Below are 17,867 nucleotides of genomic sequence, written 5' to 3'. Positions count from 1 at the left end.
AGATTTTTCTTATTAAAAATTTGAAGAAAAAGTTCTAAAAGAGAAGAAATATTTTACTGCTGTCGTCTGTACATCTTGCTGTTTGAAAAAACCATCAGGGATTTCTAAGCTGTGTGAGTTTGTTGTATGCATAGGTTAAATTAATCTTTCTGTATTACTTTTATTAGGTTTTGAGTGATCCATACCTCAGATAGAGTCTGCTGGAAAATTCACTGGAGTATAAGTTGGATTCCAATGTTAGAAGTAGTCAAAAAACTAGAAATCCTAGGAAATAAAATGCAGATGCCAAATACTGGATTCTATAAAAGGATCATAAGGGTGAAACAAAATGAATGCTAGAATGGAATATAGTGCATCATGTTATTCTGGGGTCTCCAGTACAAAGACTATATGATTCAAGGAGATGGAGAACAAGTGGAGAAGATTCTCAGAGAGTTCTTATTTGTGTTTAATAATGGTAAACTGTAGTTGCTGGTAAAACCAGATAAGTAATATAAATTTAATTAACTGTTTCTAACCGTCCATACTCTTGATAACATAAGATAGCACTTTTTTTTTTTTTTTTAAGATTTTATTTATTTATTCACGAGAGACACAGAGAGAGCAGAGGGAGAAGCAGGCTCCATGCAGGGAGCCCAATGCAGGACATGATCCCGGTTCTCCAGGGTCATACCCTGGGCTGAAGGTGGCTCTAAACCACTGAGCCACCAGGGCTGCCCAAGATAGCACTTTCTAATGCCTCTTCTCTCTCTTCCTCTGTCCCTCACCCCCAAAATATTGGTTCTATTATATGGTTCTGCACGGTATTTACAGTTTATTCCCATTAAATGAGCCGTGTAGCCCCAGTTAGAGGTCTTGAAGAGAACTATAAACTGTATTGACAGACCCACGTGAACATGTTGTCACCACAGCCGGAGTATGTTCAGGTGTGGCACAGTCACATAAATTTCCAGCCTGCTGCATTCCAGTTACACAGCTTCCTTTCCTCCAGATGCTCTTAGAGATGCTCATGTGCTCATGTGTGCCGTGAGTCTCCTCAAAAGGGATAATAGTGTGGTGTAGTGGTGAGGATGAATATAACTTTAGAAACATTAGCTCTTTCTTTTTAAAAAAGATTTTATTTATTCGTGAGAGACACATACACACACACAGAGAGAGAGAGAGAGAGAGAGGCAGAGACACAGGCAGAGGAAGAAGCAGGGTCCACACAGGAAGCCTGATGTGGAACTCGATCCTGGGACTCCAGGATCGTGCCCTGGGCCGAAGGCAGGCGCTAAACCCCTGAGCCACGAGGGATCCCAGATTAGCTCTTTTTTAAACGGGAACGTATTACGAAGGCAGGTAACTTTTTTCTTAAGTCCTTTTTTAGCATTTGTCATTCCACATTGAAACTGGAAATAAAGAGAGCCTTCCCCCCCCCCAAAGACTAGTTCACAGCAGATTCATTGACAAGTGGGAGGAAGATCTGATTCTGAATGTGTTTCATGTTTTTCAGATCTCGGTCACGGTGGATTGGCAGATCACTATGAAAGTTCCCACTGGGGACAGCAGCCCACGTATAGAGGTGAAGCCAGCAGCAGCTGGGATAAAGTGATAATAGACAGGACTGACAAGGAGGCGTGGCCTTCCATCACAGGAGCAGAGACTGAATCTGCCTCAGAATGTACTACAGACACTGACTCTGCCTCCAACTGTGGCTCAGAGAACAGTAGCATGGCTACAGGGAGTGCCCAGGGCACCTTCACTGGACATACCAAGAAGACAAATGGCAATAATGGCACCAACGGTGCACTCGTCCAAAGCCCTTCTAATCAGAGTGCCCTTGGAGCGGGGGGCGCCAGTGGTAATGGCAATGGAGCCAGAGTGTGGGGCGTAGCCACAGGCTCCAGCTCCGGCCCCGCTCACTGCTCTCTCGGTGCCGGGGATGGAAAAATGGACAACATGATTGGAGATGGGAGAAGTCAGAGTTGCTGGGGTGCTTCCAACTCCAATACTGGCATTAATCTTAACCTTAACCCCAATGCCAACCCAGCTGCCTGGCCTGTACTTGGACACGAAGGAACTGTGGCAACAGGCAACCCTTCCAGTATTTGTAGTCCGGTCAGTGCCATAGGTCAAAATACGGGCAACCAGAATGGGAACCCAACAGGCACTTTAGGTGCTTGGGGAAACTTGCTGCCGCAAGAGAGCACAGAACCACAAACGTCCACTTCTCAGAATGTGTCTTTCAGCGTACAACCTCAGAACCTTAACACTGATGGACCAAATAACACTAACCCCATGAACTCTTCACCAAACCCTGTCAATGCAATGCAGACAAACGGACTGCCAAACTGGGGCATGGCTGTTGGTATGGGGGCCATCATCCCGCCCCACCTGCAGGGCCTTCCTGGTGCTAATGGATCATCAGTTTCTCAAGTCAGTGGGAGCGGTGGTGAAGGAATCAGCAGCTCTGTGTGGGGACTGTCCCCAGGTAACCCTGCCACAGGAAGTAGCAATTCTGGGTTCAATCAGGGGAATGGAGACACTGTGAACTCAGCATTGAGTGCTAAACAAAACGGATCCAGCAGTGCTGTGCAGAAGGAAGGAAGTGGAGGAAATGCCTGGGACTCCGGCCCTCCTGCTGGTCCCGGACTCCTTGCCTGGGGACGGGGCAGTGGCAGCAACAGCAGCGTTAGTCATATCCATTCGGGGGCTTGGGGCCACCCCAGCCGGAGCACCTCTAACGGTGTGAATGGGGAATGGGGCAAGCCCCCAAACCAGCATTCCAACAGTGACATCAATGGGAAAGGATCAACAGGGTGGGACAGTCCGAGTGTTAGCAGCCAGAATCCTGCCGTGCAGCCTGGTGGCGAACACATGAACTCTTGGGCCAAAGCTGCATCTTCTGGAACAACAGCTAGTGAGGGAAGTAGCGACGGTTCTGGCAGTCACAACGAAGGAAGCTCCGGGAGGGAAGGAGCAGAAGGCCGAAGGCGAGATAAAGGGATGATAGACCAGGGGCACATCCAATTGCCAAGGAACGATCTTGACCCAAGAGTTCTGTCTAATACTGGTTGGGGACAGACTCCAGTAAAACAAAACACTGCCTGGGAATTTGAAGAGTCCCCTAGGTCAGAGAGAAAAAATGACAATGGGACAGAGGCCTGGGGCTGTGCCGCTACTCAGCCTTCAAACTCAGGGGGGAAGAGTGATGGGTCCATCGTGAACAGTACAAATACCTCTTCAGTGTCCGGGTGGGCCAGTGCACCGCCCGCTGCTGGGCCAGCAAACACAGGCTGGGGAGACAGCAGCAACAAAGCGCCAAATGGCCCAGGGGTTTGGGGGGACTCGATAAGCTCTACTGCTGTTAATAATGCTGCTGCTGCCTCCAAGAGTGGCCATGCTTGGAGTGGGACCGTAAATCAGGAGGATAAGTCGCCCACCTGGGGGGAGCCTCAGAAACCCAAATCTCAGAACTGGGGAGACGGACAAAAATCTAATCCAGCCTGGAGTGCAGGAGGGGGAGATTGGGCAGATTCATCTTCTGTCCTCGGACACTTGGGGGATGGGAAAAAAAATGGTTCTGGATGGGATGCTGACAGTAATCGGTCAGGTTCTGGTTGGAATGATGCCACCAGGTCTGGGACCAGTGGCTGGGGTAATGGCACAAATGCAAAGGTGAATCCAGGGACAAACTGGGGAGAGTCTTTAAAACCTGGCCCCCAACAGAACTGGGCAGGTAAACCCCAAGACAACAATGTGAGTAACTGGGGAGGAGCCGCTTCCGTTAAACAGACAGGAACTGGGTGGATTGGGGGGCCAGTCCCTGTCAAACAAAAGGACAGCAGTGAGGCCACAGGCTGGGAGGAACCTTCTCCACCATCCATTCGACGCAAAATGGAAATTGATGATGGTACCTCAGCTTGGGGGGACCCAAGCAACTACAACAATAAAACTGTAAACATGTGGGATAGAAACAATCCAGGCCTGCAGAGCAGCACCACGGCCGCCGCCACCACCACCACCACCACCACGAGCAGCAGCACAGACCTGGTCGAGACACCACCGCCACACCAGGCCAGCACCCAGCTGAGTCGGTCACCACTGCTTGGTCCAGGTATGGAGGGCATTTGAGGTAACTTTAGAAGGTAAAAATGTCATTCTCATTACGTGTGTAGACACAGTCTTATGCTGTTTCTGTATAGCCAAGGACATTAATCCAAGTGCTCTTCACCTTGTGGCATTGTACTTAAATATTATCCCAAGAGCGTAGATAAGGTAGGATTCTCTGATAGTTTTCTACTTGGGAAAGAAAGATATTCGACACTTTCAGCATTAAGGAGAGTAAAGAAGAAATAAATCCTCTTCAGGAAAGATTGGGGACTATTGTGTTAGCTGGTGTATACTTAAAAAGTCTTCATTTCCTTATGGGATGAGCCAGGGGTCCTCGAGCCCAGCCCTGGCTAGAAGTGCATGGGAGCTAAGGGTCCGGGGGACCAGTTGCCAAGACCTCTGGTGCCGTCAGGCTGTGGGGAAGCCCGTGCATTGGTAGCTGTGGGCCTCTGCGGGTGTTCCTGATGTGTGGTTGGCACTGAAAGAAAATCGTTCGTGTAGCCTGAGTGGCATTATGCAGTACAAGTCGTATTATGAGTCCAGCTGGAAGAGAAATCCTAAAATTAGAATAAAACTTGGATTTTGAGTTCCTGTTTTGTGCAAGGTGCTCTGTTGGACACTGGGCAGAAGAGAATCTTCCCAGACCAGACCAGAGTCTTCCCACAGGGGGCATGAGTTGTGACGAAATACACACACAAGGCTCACCAGCAGGGCTCTCACAGGAGCTGCCAGCAGCCCCACTTTCTCAATAGGATATCAGCTCTTGGCCCGTGGTCTGACTGTGCTCCAGGCAGAGTTGGCTGGGGCAGTGAGAACTGGGCTCACCAAATCGCCAAACCAGAAGGATAATCCAGTCCAAGTCAGGGCATCTTGCTCAGGGTCTTCCTCCCCTGTCTGCATTCTCCCCACGCAGCTAGAGACCTCTGCATCAAGGCCCCCTCCCACCCTGAGCCCTTCTTTCCTGGCAGAGCCACCATCAAGTCTTCTTAGACTGAGCCTCCGTCGACCTCCCTCCAGTTGGCTGTAATTGCTCCTGTAGCGTTGTCCTCTGGGACTCTACAAAGCAAGGCGGAGCTTCTTGTCCCCTGTTGAGGAATTCCAGACAACGACACGTAGTTATCATGTCCCATCTCCCCATTCTCCAGGAAACATTCCTGGCTCCTTACCACTATTCCTCACAATCGTGGTTTTAAATCCTTTGTGTTGTCATCTGGAAAAGCTGTGCCTTGTGGGGATCTTTGTGCCCAGAACTGATGGCACTGGTTTACAAGTGCAGTCTTAACAAGTGTAGAATTAGTTGAGACCATAGCTTCCCTCACTCCTAAAAACCCTACTCCTGGTGATGAACTCTAAGTTGTATTTAGCCCTTTTGAGCCATGTCACACTATTTGTCCTAAATTCAGTTTAGAATCTGAAATTAAAAAAAAAAAAAAAAGAATCTGAAATTTTTTTTGTTAAGATAACGGTGGAGCCCTTCCTCACTCAGGACGATTCTTGTGCACTTGGTCACTTGGTCCCTAGTGTAGAACTTGGGCCCTGGTAAACTTTTGGATTGCAATCCTCTGACCTGTTGAGATCTTTTTGAACCCTGATTCTATAATCAACGTATTAGTTATTCCTTCCAGTTTTCTACCATCCCTAAGTTTTCATAAACATGCCATAAAGATAAGAATATGGATAGAGTCCTTTCTCCAGGGTCACTCATGCAGCTTATATATGGAATCAAATTTGCATCCAGAATCCAACCCTCAAGGGAGTTTGGAAAGTGGCATGTTTTAGCTGTGGACCTCTGTAATATGGGAATGCTCACAGAAAGCAGTAGAATGGATTCTGAGTCCCTGTTGCCTCTGTCATATGCCAAGATATAGATTAAAAAAAAGATCATTCTATCAAACATCATTCAAACAGGTATGCCAGGTATGAATAAAGAATTACTGGTGCTTCCCTACTACCTGATACCAGAGCGCCATCAGAAACCCAGCTGAGGTTGGTACTTCCATTCCTCTGGCTCTGACCTCCCAACCTCCTCAGTCCCAGGATTTGTGGTCACCCAACAGAGCCCTATAGTTAGTAAGGCATAGTAAGGAACTACAGGGCTCTCGTACCCCTCTACGTTAGTGCTTCTAGAACTGGTACCTCATCTTTTTATTTGGCATACGCTCATTCAACATAAATCCTTGAACACTATTGTGTGCCAGGCATAGCAGTATGCTCAGTTTGAAATCTGCTTTGGATTCTTTCTGCCCTCCCTCTCCCCCGCTCCTTCCTCTGTATGCACTCGCATGTGCTCACTCACTCTCTAAATATATTTTTTAAAAAAAAAGAGAGAGAGACTACTAGAAAGGAGCCAGTAGAGAGGGAGAATGGATGCAAAGGGAGGGGATCCTGTATCCAGCTGAGAGGAGTGCTTCCCCTACTTGTAGAGGAAGTTAGGGTGTCTGTAGCCAGAGGGTGACAGGTACCTTCTGGAGATCTTTTTCTCTAAGTGTCAAGGGTACTAGTCTCGAGTGCAGATGGGGAAGGTAAGAGTAGAGGTGTGATCAGAAGTGAAGTTTGCATTAGCCCACGTAGGAAGTAGAGCTTACCAGATGCCACCAAAGAGCTGCTGGACAGTGTTCAGGACCAAGAGGTCACAGATTCATGGGAGATGAACATTCATTTATCCAGCGTGTGTGTATCAGGACCCAGCATGTGCCAGGTAGCACTCTGGTTTGGGGGGCTGCAGGGAACAGAGGAGGCAGGTCCTGGTGGGAGTTTAGTGCAGCATGGGGGGGCCAAGGCACCGTGGGTTAGCAAGCATGTAGCAGTGTCAGGTGGCAAGGGTGCTGTGGAGAAGGAAGCCAGGCAGGGGTAGCGGAGGCAGAGATGGTCATCTTGTGGAGGGAGGGCAGCCCGAGCATGTGAGGAACTGTTTGGTCTTCACTAATCACTGAGCAGCTGGAGCAAAAGGAGGCTGTCCTCCCATCTGAGTTGAAATACCACTGTGCTCCAGAGCCTCCCCTGGCCTACCCGCTGGATGGGACCCCTCTGCCTCCTTAGATTCCTTGGCAATGAATTCACTTTTACTCCTCTGAGACACCATGTCAGGAGTCCTTAATGGAGCTCGACTGCTGTAGCCTCTGCACACACTTCTGTCCCTAGATCAAAGTTCAAAAACCTGCTGGTCTGTGGGCTGCACCCCATCCCACAAATGTACCTTATTGGCCCACATCTTTCGTGTGAATCAACATTTTTAATGAAAATGAAAATTTCAGATTCCTGGCTTCTTCTGGAAACTGGGAAAGTCTGATCCCCTGGATTCGGATAGCAGCAGCAGTCAGCTAGAGTGGCTGACTTTAAATAAGGCCCGTGCTTTCTAGTTCGCCACACTCCCCACCACCCCCTTTTTTTTGTACCTCACCACTGAGGCTTGGAGTGGCGGCCATTGGTCATCAGGCTTGTGTTCTCGTTCTTTTGACATGGGCTTGTCTGTTAGCTCTCTGGGGTGTTGGAATTTGTGACTCTTGTTTTTCACTAAGACGTGACTAACATTTCTAAGCACTTCAAAATTGTATAAAGTGCTTGAGGGAATGAGGGGCAGCAAAAAGGAAGAAAGGTAGCTGATGCCAAAAATGGAGGGATATGGACACAGACGTGGCAGTGTCTAGTGGAGAAATGGTAACGTAGAAGTAGCCAGTTGATTAGCATTGCAGGAGAGGTGTGCACAGAGCACTCTGAGAACAATCAGTGGATAAAAATAACTATCATGTCCCACCTTCCCAAGACCCAATCTCACAGGTCACGGTTTGAGCCCCCTCATGCTGCTCATAGTCTTCTGGAAAGGCTCCAGCAGAAGCATGCCCTTGTGCACTGGGGCCTCAGTGATGAGCATGGCCTGACAGTGCTTGGTGACCACACGCAGTGTATCTTCACACATCTCGTGTAATCCTTATGCCCCTGGGCCTCAGCTTATGGAGGTCAAGTGGCTCACAAAGGGTGCACATGTGGCAAGGTCTCAGATGTGTTACATACACCTTGTCTGCTGCAGTCTCTACTATCTTACATCTGCAACACTGCACAGAGATTGGAACTGTGCCAAGTTAGTGATTTTTTTCCCCCTCTTTGATCTGTTATTCTTTGAATCTACTCTTACTGGTTTTTAGTGGACAAAGAATGTGAGTTTTACCCTGGGTAAAGGCATTTTTGTTTCGTTAGAAGGGCCAAAATCATTCTTTTGTATGAAAAATATTTCTAGATAATTTTTTTAAAGATTTTATTTATTTATTCATAGAGACAGAGAGAGAGGCAGAGGGAGAAGCAGGCACCATACAGAGAGCCTGACGTGGGACTGCATCTAGGGTCTCCAGGATCACGCCCTGGGCTGCAGGCGGCACTAAACCGCTGCGCCACCGGGGCTGCCCTAGATAATTTTTTTTAAGATTTTATCTTAAAATCTTGAGACACATGAGACAGAGAGACACAGAGAGAGACATGAGAGACACAGAGAGACAGAGACATAGGCAGAGGGAGAAGCAGGCTCCCTGCTGGGAGCCCAATGCAGTAGTCAATCCCAGGACCCCGGGATCATGATCTGAGCCAAAGGCAGACGCTCAACTACTGAGCCACCTAGCCGTCCCCATAGATTTTTTAACAAATTGCACATCTTATCACCCAGCAGAAAAGAAGGGAAATGTGATCCATCTAGCCAGGTCAACTGTTTGTTTTCCTTGCCTCCCCTCCAGCCCTTAGGCCTTACACATACGTGTGGTCTTTGTGGTTGTAGCAGTAGCTTGGAGCAGCTGGGAATTTTGTTTTACCACCTAACAGAGACAAAAAAGACCAACGTTTTCGCTGTAGCCCACCCCATGTGAAAACTGCCCAGTCAAGTGTGTGGCGCTGTAATGATGGGGTTGCTGCCCCATGGCCCCACCTACCGCAGGAGTCTCTTTCCCTCCACGACACTGAGCAGCCACATCAAGGTGGTCTTCCTTCCCCATGTCACCTGCAATGCTCTCCCCCAGGCCTGAAGCAGGCACTCTATGCAGTGAGGACAGAGCTCATTGCTCTCGGGGGTTACAGGTGATAGAAGCCTGGCACTCTCCCAGCCTGGCAGACTGAGCTGTTCTTTAAGCTGATAGAAGGAGCAGTCATGCTGTCAATGCCAGTACCCCCTAATGATGACAGCACGCTGGTTCTTTTGTTTTGTTTTGTTTAAAAGATTTTATTTATTCATGGGAGACCCAGAGAAAAGGCAGAGACACAGGCAGAGGGAGAAGCAGGCACCTGACAGGGAGCCTGATGTGGGACTCGATCCCAGAACTCTGGGATCACGCCCTGGGCTGAATGCAGACGCTCAACTGCTGAGCCACCCAGGCATCCCACTCTGGTTCCTTTTGGTCCTCCATTCGGCAGTACAGACATCAGCTCATGGCCCTCCTCGTGGGGGTTGTGACATCTAGGCAGCCCGGATCAATGATGACAGCAGCAATCACAGCACCCACTAGGCTGTGGGTTTGCTCATTGTGGCTTGATGACTTGCCCAGACTGGTTTTCATAAATCTACGGGGTTTCTGCACTCCCAACAAAGCCATGCACCTGGCTAACTGATGAAATTTCTACTCTTTATAAAGTTGTTCTTTTACAAGTATTCCGCGATTTTGCTATTGGCCTTGCTAACTTTACAGAAATCTGCACCTTTGTCTGAGTTTAGGTGTTAAGTTGTTGATCATCACCACTTAAGAGTAATGATCTGTGAGGACACCTGGGTGGCTCAGTCAGCTAAGCATCTGACTCTTGTTTTCGGCTCAGGTCTTGATCTCAGGATCCAATTCAGGCCCCACGTTGGGCTCCATGCTGAGCATGGAGCCTACTTCAAACGAAAAATAGGACTGTTCTCTAAGGTTAATGATCTCTGTCTTACCAAATATGTTTCCTTAATTACATTTTTTGTGTGTGTCTGGTTTTATAGAAGTAAATGCCATAGGACAGTCATTTTTGTCCCATTCTTGTTAAACTGATATCAATTCATTTTCTGATGAGCCTGAGGAAAACAGATAGTAATTTAAGAAATGCAGCATAGCTTCATAAACTGGATTTTTTGGACCTGCTGCAAACCCATTTGGGAGATAGAACACAGTAATAAGCTAGAAAAATGTCCCTATATCTGTCTTTTCATCAGAGATGGTAAGCTGCCAGAGCAGAACTCATGAGACTGTTCTTAACATGGTGTGTGTCGAGTTGTGTCGGATGACACGACATAGTACCTACTCCTTCATGTTGCCCCAGTGACATACTGGGGGCAGACCTGCAGGACCTGCTGACTTTTGTGCCCTAATGTGGCAAGAAGCTATCAGAGTCTTGGAGAACCAGTGTGTTATTTTGACAGTTACTGGAGGTGTGGCCAAAAGTTAGGAAGTGCAAACATAGCATTTACTTATGTTTCTAAGAGAATGAAAGTGGATCCTAAAAATACTAACCAGCCTGATTAGAACACTTAGAAATAAATATTCTGATGCTTAAAAATCAGTTTTTAGACACAGGAGAACATTGAATATTAACTAATATAACTTTTGATGAAAAACAGATCCTCACTATAGGCTCTGAATCTAACAATGAGATGGGGGGAGAATCTCAGGGTGAACTCTGTCAGGTTTCACTGAAGCATTTAGAGAGATACTTTAAAAGGGACTGGAGGGTCGGAGTAGAGAGATCACTATCACATACAATTAATTTAGAGTCAAATAGGAAGGCCATTATAGACTAGATCTGAGCTAAACCAGCAGCATAGTGTGGTTGTGTCTTCCAGTGATGACCGGAAGTGAAAGCATCACTGCCATAGACCAGTCAGTAAGCTGGGACTGGGCTGCTAATGTTGACCTTACTCCAGAATATATTTTTTTTAATTTTTATTTATTTATGATAGTCACAGAGAGACAGAGAGAGAGGCAGAGACATCGGCAGAGGGAGAAACAGGCTCCATGCACCGGGAGCCTGATGTGGGATTCGATCCCGGGTCTCCAGGATCGCGCCCTGGGCCAAAGGCAAGCGCCAAACCACTGCGCCACCCAGGGATCCCCCAGAATATTTTTTTATTCATTTTACTACCAGTTCTCCCCAGCTTCTCAGACATGTCTCACCTTCAGTGGGCATTGCAACAGCAGTGCCAAGGTACTCACTGTAGTTGCCCTGTGCAGGTTAGAGAAGGCTCCAGCCAGAGGCAAACTTAACTTTGCATTTGGGTACTTTAGTCACTGATACTATGTTTGCTTTATCGCTTTGTTTTCTGGCACATATATTATAACAAAAGGCAGAGATTGTGTGAGTTAATCATGGAAGAGGCATATCCTCCATCTGATAAACTAAAACTTGGAAGAAAGTGGGTTTAGGAATCCTCTGCCTAGGGGATCCCTGGGTGGCTCAGTGGTTTAGCGCCTGCCTTCAGCCCAGGGCATCATACTGGAGTCCCGGGATCGAGTTCCGCATCGGGCTCCCTGCATGGAGCCTGCTTCTCCCTCTGCCTGTGTCTCTTCCTCTCTCTCTCTCTCTCTCTCTGAATAAGTAAAATCTTTGGGGGGGGGAAAAAAAGGAATCCTCTCTGCCTAGGTTGATGAAACATGTATGTTGTTTCTCCAAGTCTCCTTAAGAGCAGAAGCTGAAGAACATTGTCCTTCCTTTTTATATTGGGGGGGGGGGGGGGGCGTTGAAACAGGCTTTTAATGGGACATGGTCTCGGCTAGGCTCCGCGGCCCCACAGGGGAGGGAGAGCGCAGGAAGTCGCCAACATTGTCCTTCCTATAAGACTTAATGTCCTAGCAGCTCCCTTGCTCCTTTATCATCCGTTGGTATAAAAATGCATACCAAAAAATGGAGTCACCTGCAGACAGAGTAAATTGGCAAGATGGTGCCAAGAGCTCAACTGTTCTCACACCACAACTTCAGAAATAGATTTCTCAACCAGAGTAATTCTATTTTAAGGACCACACAGTAGTTACTAAGAGGAGTCATCTGAGCAGCCTGCTTTTTATGGATATGGGATTGGGGGGCGTTGTGTTTGGTTAGGGTGTTTTTACTTTCCTATGTTTTGGGAGACTTGGTAAGTGGGGCTGGCGTGGAAAAAGAACCAGGGCATCAGAAGTATCCTGCTGGAGAGGTGGGAGGAGATGGTTGTTAGTGCATGTCGTGGAGATACACCCAGAGGTTTTCGCTGTAGGTACCTTCAGTTCAAAATGAATAAATGAGACCATTAAAAATAAGTTTCGCTCCCCCATATATCAATAAGAAAGAGCAGATTTAAAATCTCTATTAGTGCACTCAAATAAAAATTTTAAAAATGTTTCTAATACCTAGCCTCTGTGAAGACCCCGTAAGGAAGGTAAAAGCAACTTGTCTGAGCAGTTGCTGCATAGCTGAGGCCACAGGGCCAGCTTTTGTAAAAAAGACCTTATCTGTAACCCTTCTGTAGAGTCCCCTGAGTTTCAAATAAATGTTCATGAAACAAGGCATTCTGAAAAGTAGGATACTTGATCATCTGAGAAAAACTCCTCTGTAGAAAGCTTCACTAGGTAAATACTCTCTTGATTTCAAATATGAAAAAGTAAATTATTGCTGCAGCTCCTAGTTCTGCTCTGTCCTTCCATAAGCCAGTAGCCAACCAAGCATGATAATAAATGTGCATTAAGCATAAAGGCCATTGGTGTGAACAAAATCCCATCCCATTAATATTTAAGTCATTATGTAAAATGCCAGGGTATCCAGCCGGCACTCAGATGCTTCCTCAGTGCAGTGTCAGGCTTTTCTCTTTCCTGCATTCAGTTATGATTGGCCATTGTCTGACCGAACCTTACTTCCCAGCAAGGACTGCCTATCACTTATAAAACTATACAGGTAGCATCCATGGAACAAGCTAGAATTGATTTCTTATTTCATAAAAGAAAGAACGCCATCCATGGACTTTGTCTGGTATGCTTATAACGGGTGGGCATCATTGGTCAGGTCAAGTCTCTTGACATCAGTTCCATTTCCTGGCCTTAGAACTGCTAGGGTTCGTTTTTATACTGATCTTTTGGGTGTCTACCACATAGGCACTTTGTTTTCTCTGTTCTCATAGATAAAGTATATTTAAAATTGAATGAAAACTTATAAAATAGCTTAGGGGCATTTCATTGTTATTATTTTAGTCCCAATACTGTATTTGTTCATTTGGAGAAGAGAGACAAGAATTCCTGGACCCCGGGCCTCAGAAACATTTTATAAAAAGCAGTAGCATTTGAAGGACCATGTAAAAAATGTTAATATCATTTTTTTAAATGTAAGATAGAATTTTTTTCCTACCTCATTAAGCCTATCTTTAAAAGAACCTCTGTGAAATTAACAAAAACCTTATCAAAATTCACACAACAATAAGCAGTAAATGGTGGAGATTATTTTAGTAGTATATATTTGAAATTATTTTCTATCTATTGCAAGTATTTGCTCTGAATCAAAATTAGCTGGTATGCCTCAAGGTTGTAGCATCTCTTCTTCTAGGGCTTTTCAAGTATCCTGCAGTGCACATGTTCTGATATGCATATGTTCAGCATTATCCGTAAGTTATATTCTTGCCGGAGATCAACTTAAAATGGAAATGTTGTCAGGGAGATAGTCTTTGAGACACTCGTCTGCTATCTTCCTGGTGTTGGCATCACTGAAATAAATTCCTTTCTTGTTTCACCGCCCCCCCCAAAAAAGGAAATATTGTTCTCTTGGTTTTTGGGTAAACAGTTATTCTTCCATTTGTAAGATTCTGAAACATGCTGCTTGCAGATCATTTGCCTTGTGTATAGAAATGCTGTGTAGTCATTTCCGTTGCTTTAACAGGATTTGAAAAATCTTTCTAAAAATCAATCAACTGTAATTACTGTAGTCTTAATATTTATTCTTAGTTTTGACTTACTTAAATAATTTATAATATTGCCTTTCAAAAAATGGAAATATAAGGATGACAAATTTTAAGTGAGTTTGTTATTTATTACCTACATTCAATCAGTATTTTTAGCTGATGGGTCTCTAGCAATACCTAAATTATTTTATCTTCCTAAAACATCCATAATTTTTGTCAGCTATGTTAATTTTCTCCCTTAAATCTATAAAACTACTTCTCCCAATATACATTATTGTTTTCTGTGTAATTATAGGGAAGTATTATAGTTAGCAATTGCTGACAATAACTGGTTAGGACTAACTTTCCTGTTATTGGCAATAATTTACATAATATATTGCTCAGCATGGAGCTTGTAATTTAAAATGATTTCATAGGTTGTATGGCCTTTTGTTATTAATCAATATTACGGCATTTTATTAGAATAAAGAGCATCAAGGGAGCTGATTCCATACTATTTTTAGTCAGAAAAGTAATAAATTTCATAATTGATGGTAATATCCATGTTACAACCAAACAATTTAAAATTTACGGTTAACTATTTGTATTGTATGCTCTCGCTTCTTTCAGTATTTAAAATGTCCACATTTCCATCTCTGAGAAACTGTGTCCACATGAAAATTACAACTGATGTAAGCTATCAATGGTGATCACTAGTGTTGAGTAATCTTCTAGGCGAAAGCAAAGTGAAATATGGGTTGATTTGGGAAAATGAAGTTTACACATGTAATGTAAAATGTTTTTCTTGCTGAAGTGTAAAAAGACTGAGGAGATGCTCCTTGTTGCCTAGTCCCATGACCTCTCCTGTGTGCATTGAGAGCAACACCATGACCTTCTGGACTCCCTTGCCTACCCTACCAGGTGCCAGCCCCTGGGTCAGGATGCTCTGGCCATAGCACTGGGCAGACAAGGGAAAGAAGCATTCCTAGGACCCTTGCAGTCTGCCTGCCAATCCTCCAGTCTCTTCCAGTCCTGTAAGACAAATGCCTCTGCTCCTTCTCAGCTCACCAGGTCCTGCCTGAGAGCCGTCTAGATTTTCTGTTATGCTTTCCCTGTACATGTTTTCTTTGCCCTGATCTGTGTCTTTGATGGTTAGTCAAAAGATAAGCAAGAATGATTTACAGCATATATTTATAACTTGTAAATTTTTCTTATAAGAGAATTATGTAACAGAAGATTCCTTCTAGGTTACATGTAATACTAGATGTGTAAAAGCAACTTCTTAAATGTGAGCTTTAAACTTTTGCTTTAAACCCTGTCACGTTGCAGATACTGTGAGTTCAGTAGTCTTCGATATTTAAGGGCCTCTCGATTTTAAGTGGGTAGTGGTCAGGATTGAAAACACTGGGAATTTAAAAAATGAAACGAATCTAATTAGATGTAATACTACCTCCTTTCTACTTTCCCCAAAGCCATCCTAAAGACAGATCATCTAGAAATTATTTTGAATTTGAAACAACTGTTTTTATTTCTCTGCTTGACCCTTACTATGTTCTCTCTCGGTCGGTGTCCTGTTCAGTCTCAGCGGGCTGGGGAGAGATGCCTAACGTCCATTCAAAGGCTGAGAGCTCTTGGGGAGAGCCGTCCTCCCCCTCTGCCCTGGTTGACAACGGCACCGCAGCATGGGGCAAGCCACCCAGCAGCGGTAGCGGATGGGGGGACCAGCCCACGGAGCCACCAGTGACGTTCGGGAGAGCCAGCGCCCCCACCGCTGCCCCAGCCCTGTGCAAACCAGGTAAGCCCCACTCAGAGCTTGAAAAGTGGGTCAGGATATTTTACTTGGATACTTACTTTTCTTTTTTTTTTTTAAGATTTTATTTATTCATGAGAGACACAGAGAGGCCGAGATTTTCCATTGAACTTTAAGAATTCATGTTTTAGGGCAGCCCTGGTGGCGCAGCGGTTTGGCGCCACCTGCAGCCCAGGGCGTGATCCTGGAGACCCTGGGTGGAGTCCCACGTCGGGCTCTCTGTATGATGCCTGCTTCTCCCTCTGCCTGTGTCTCTGCCTCTCTCTCTCTCTCTCTCTAAATAAATAAATAAAGTCTTTAAAAAAAAAAGAATTCATGTTTTAGGACACTTTTCTCATTTTATTTTTAAAGATATACTTATTCATGAGAGACACAGAGAGAGAGGCAGAAACACAGGCAGAGGGAGAAGCAGGCTCCTCGCACGGAGCCCAATGCAGAACTCAATCCCCAGATCTGGGATCATGCCCTGAGCCAAAGGCAGATGCTCAACCGCTGTGTCCCAACACTCTCCTCATTTAATTTGTGCTTTAAGACTAACATATTTGCTGCCTCTGGTACATGGACAAGGAACTCTTCACAGAAGCCCATGCCCTCCTTTTTAAAAAAAAAAAAGTTCGTCACCAGAATCCAGACAACATGGCCTGTCTGTGGATAGGAGGAATAGCACCTGTACTGCAGTGGTGCCCTGCGCCTGCGTATTACACGGCTTCCACTCGCTGCTTCCCTGAGCAGCTGGATGAGAGGAAGCATGCCAGTTTTCCTTTCTGGGAGTAGGTTTTGAGACCTACAGTACTTCATAGCAGTCAGCCCTTCTTTCCTCGCTATGTCTTATGAGCACAATTCTACTTTTCGTGCTCCAGGCTGAAGCTTTTTCTTTTTCTTTTTTCTTTTTTTAAAGAAAAGAAAATAAAAATTGAGTTACATTGTCCTCCCCCATTCTCTGGAAGTATAGTAAGGACACCTGTGAAACATCCATTCTCACAGATGTCTGGATCACATTCGCTGAGTGGAACTCTGTGGCGTGTGAGAATTTGGCAATGCAATTCATATGACGTTAGCATAAACCTAAGATTGTAATTTAAGTCTAATAGTAAGGTCAGTTGTTCACATGGCTGCGAAAGCACCATATTTTCTTTGGATATTGTTAAATGTCTTAGATCTTAAAATGCAATTTTATTAGTTTTATATTTTTGCTATTGTATTTTGCTTTAGTTTTGTGTTTATTACTTTGCTACCACTGGATAGTGTGCTCTGTATATCTGCCATTCTGCTGGATTATTTATTCCATTCATACACCTTCTTGTTGCAGATCTAAAGGATAAAGAGGTACTTAGACTCACATGCCATCTTGAGGCGGTAGATTTATCTTTATAGTTTGTCCTTGGAGGCACTATTATATACGTGTCTGCCTTCAAAAAGCATCGTATCTTCATAGTCTTACAGACTCCAGATAACTGTACTATCCCCTAATCTTTGACCTTCTTCAGGTTCTCCCAGGAAGTGAAAATTGGTAGTAACTTTTGTACCAAAAATCACTTTGTTTCTTCAAAAAGTAGAAAAAATAATATCCTAAAATCAAAACTCAATAGTCAGCTGTGGCTCCATCTGCCCATGGCCTCAGCTGTCTCTATTTTGTTATTCTGGGAGTATCTCCTGGGAGCTTGTCAGAAACAAACTGTTGGGCCTAGCCACAGACCTGTACATTTCTCGTGATCCCCAGGTGACTTGTGTATGATCACACTGGAGGAGCAGTAGTCCTCATACTGCTATAGGCTTGGACCAAGTATAATCAAAACCTACATGGAGAACAGTGATATTTTTCAGGACTCTGCATTTTACTGGCTACTTCATACCATGCAGACATTGCCACCTTCTCCTATAGCCCCCAGGACTTACTGTTAGAAAGTCCATACTTCAAAATGACCTTTAATGGAGTTTGTAACAGCTCAGACTACAAATAGCTAGTTTGAAGAAAAAATATATGTATACACATTTGCATATATATTCTATAACAAGCCCAAGAAATTGAATTCTTAGGTCTTGATGAAACGAAGTAGTAAAAAGGTAGATTACGATACACCCCTTTTGTCCCTTCTTTTGTCCCACCTCCCTCCAAATGACGTTATA

The 17,867-nt window shown here is 45.0% G+C and overlaps 1 protein-coding gene across 2 annotated transcripts in view; it reads left to right on the top strand.

The window, feature by feature from the left end:
- TNRC6C (trinucleotide repeat containing adaptor 6C) overlaps positions 1 to 17,867 on the top strand; it is a 153,393-nt gene that overhangs the window by 94,141 nt on the left and 41,385 nt on the right. For both annotated transcript variants that reach the window (XM_072746508.1, XM_072746509.1), the window contains exons 5-6: positions 1,496 to 4,099; positions 15,510 to 15,725. In XM_072746508.1, coding sequence (XP_072602609.1) covers positions 1,496 to 4,099; positions 15,510 to 15,725 — 2,820 coding nt within the window. The remainder of the gene's footprint in view (positions 1 to 1,495; positions 4,100 to 15,509; positions 15,726 to 17,867) is intronic.

This window comes from Vulpes vulpes, chromosome 2 (genome assembly GCF_048418805.1).
Source record: "Vulpes vulpes isolate BD-2025 chromosome 2, VulVul3, whole genome shotgun sequence".
Taxonomy (NCBI): Eukaryota; Metazoa; Chordata; class Mammalia; order Carnivora; family Canidae; genus Vulpes; species Vulpes vulpes.
This window is presented reverse-complemented; position numbering and strand designations above follow the sequence as displayed.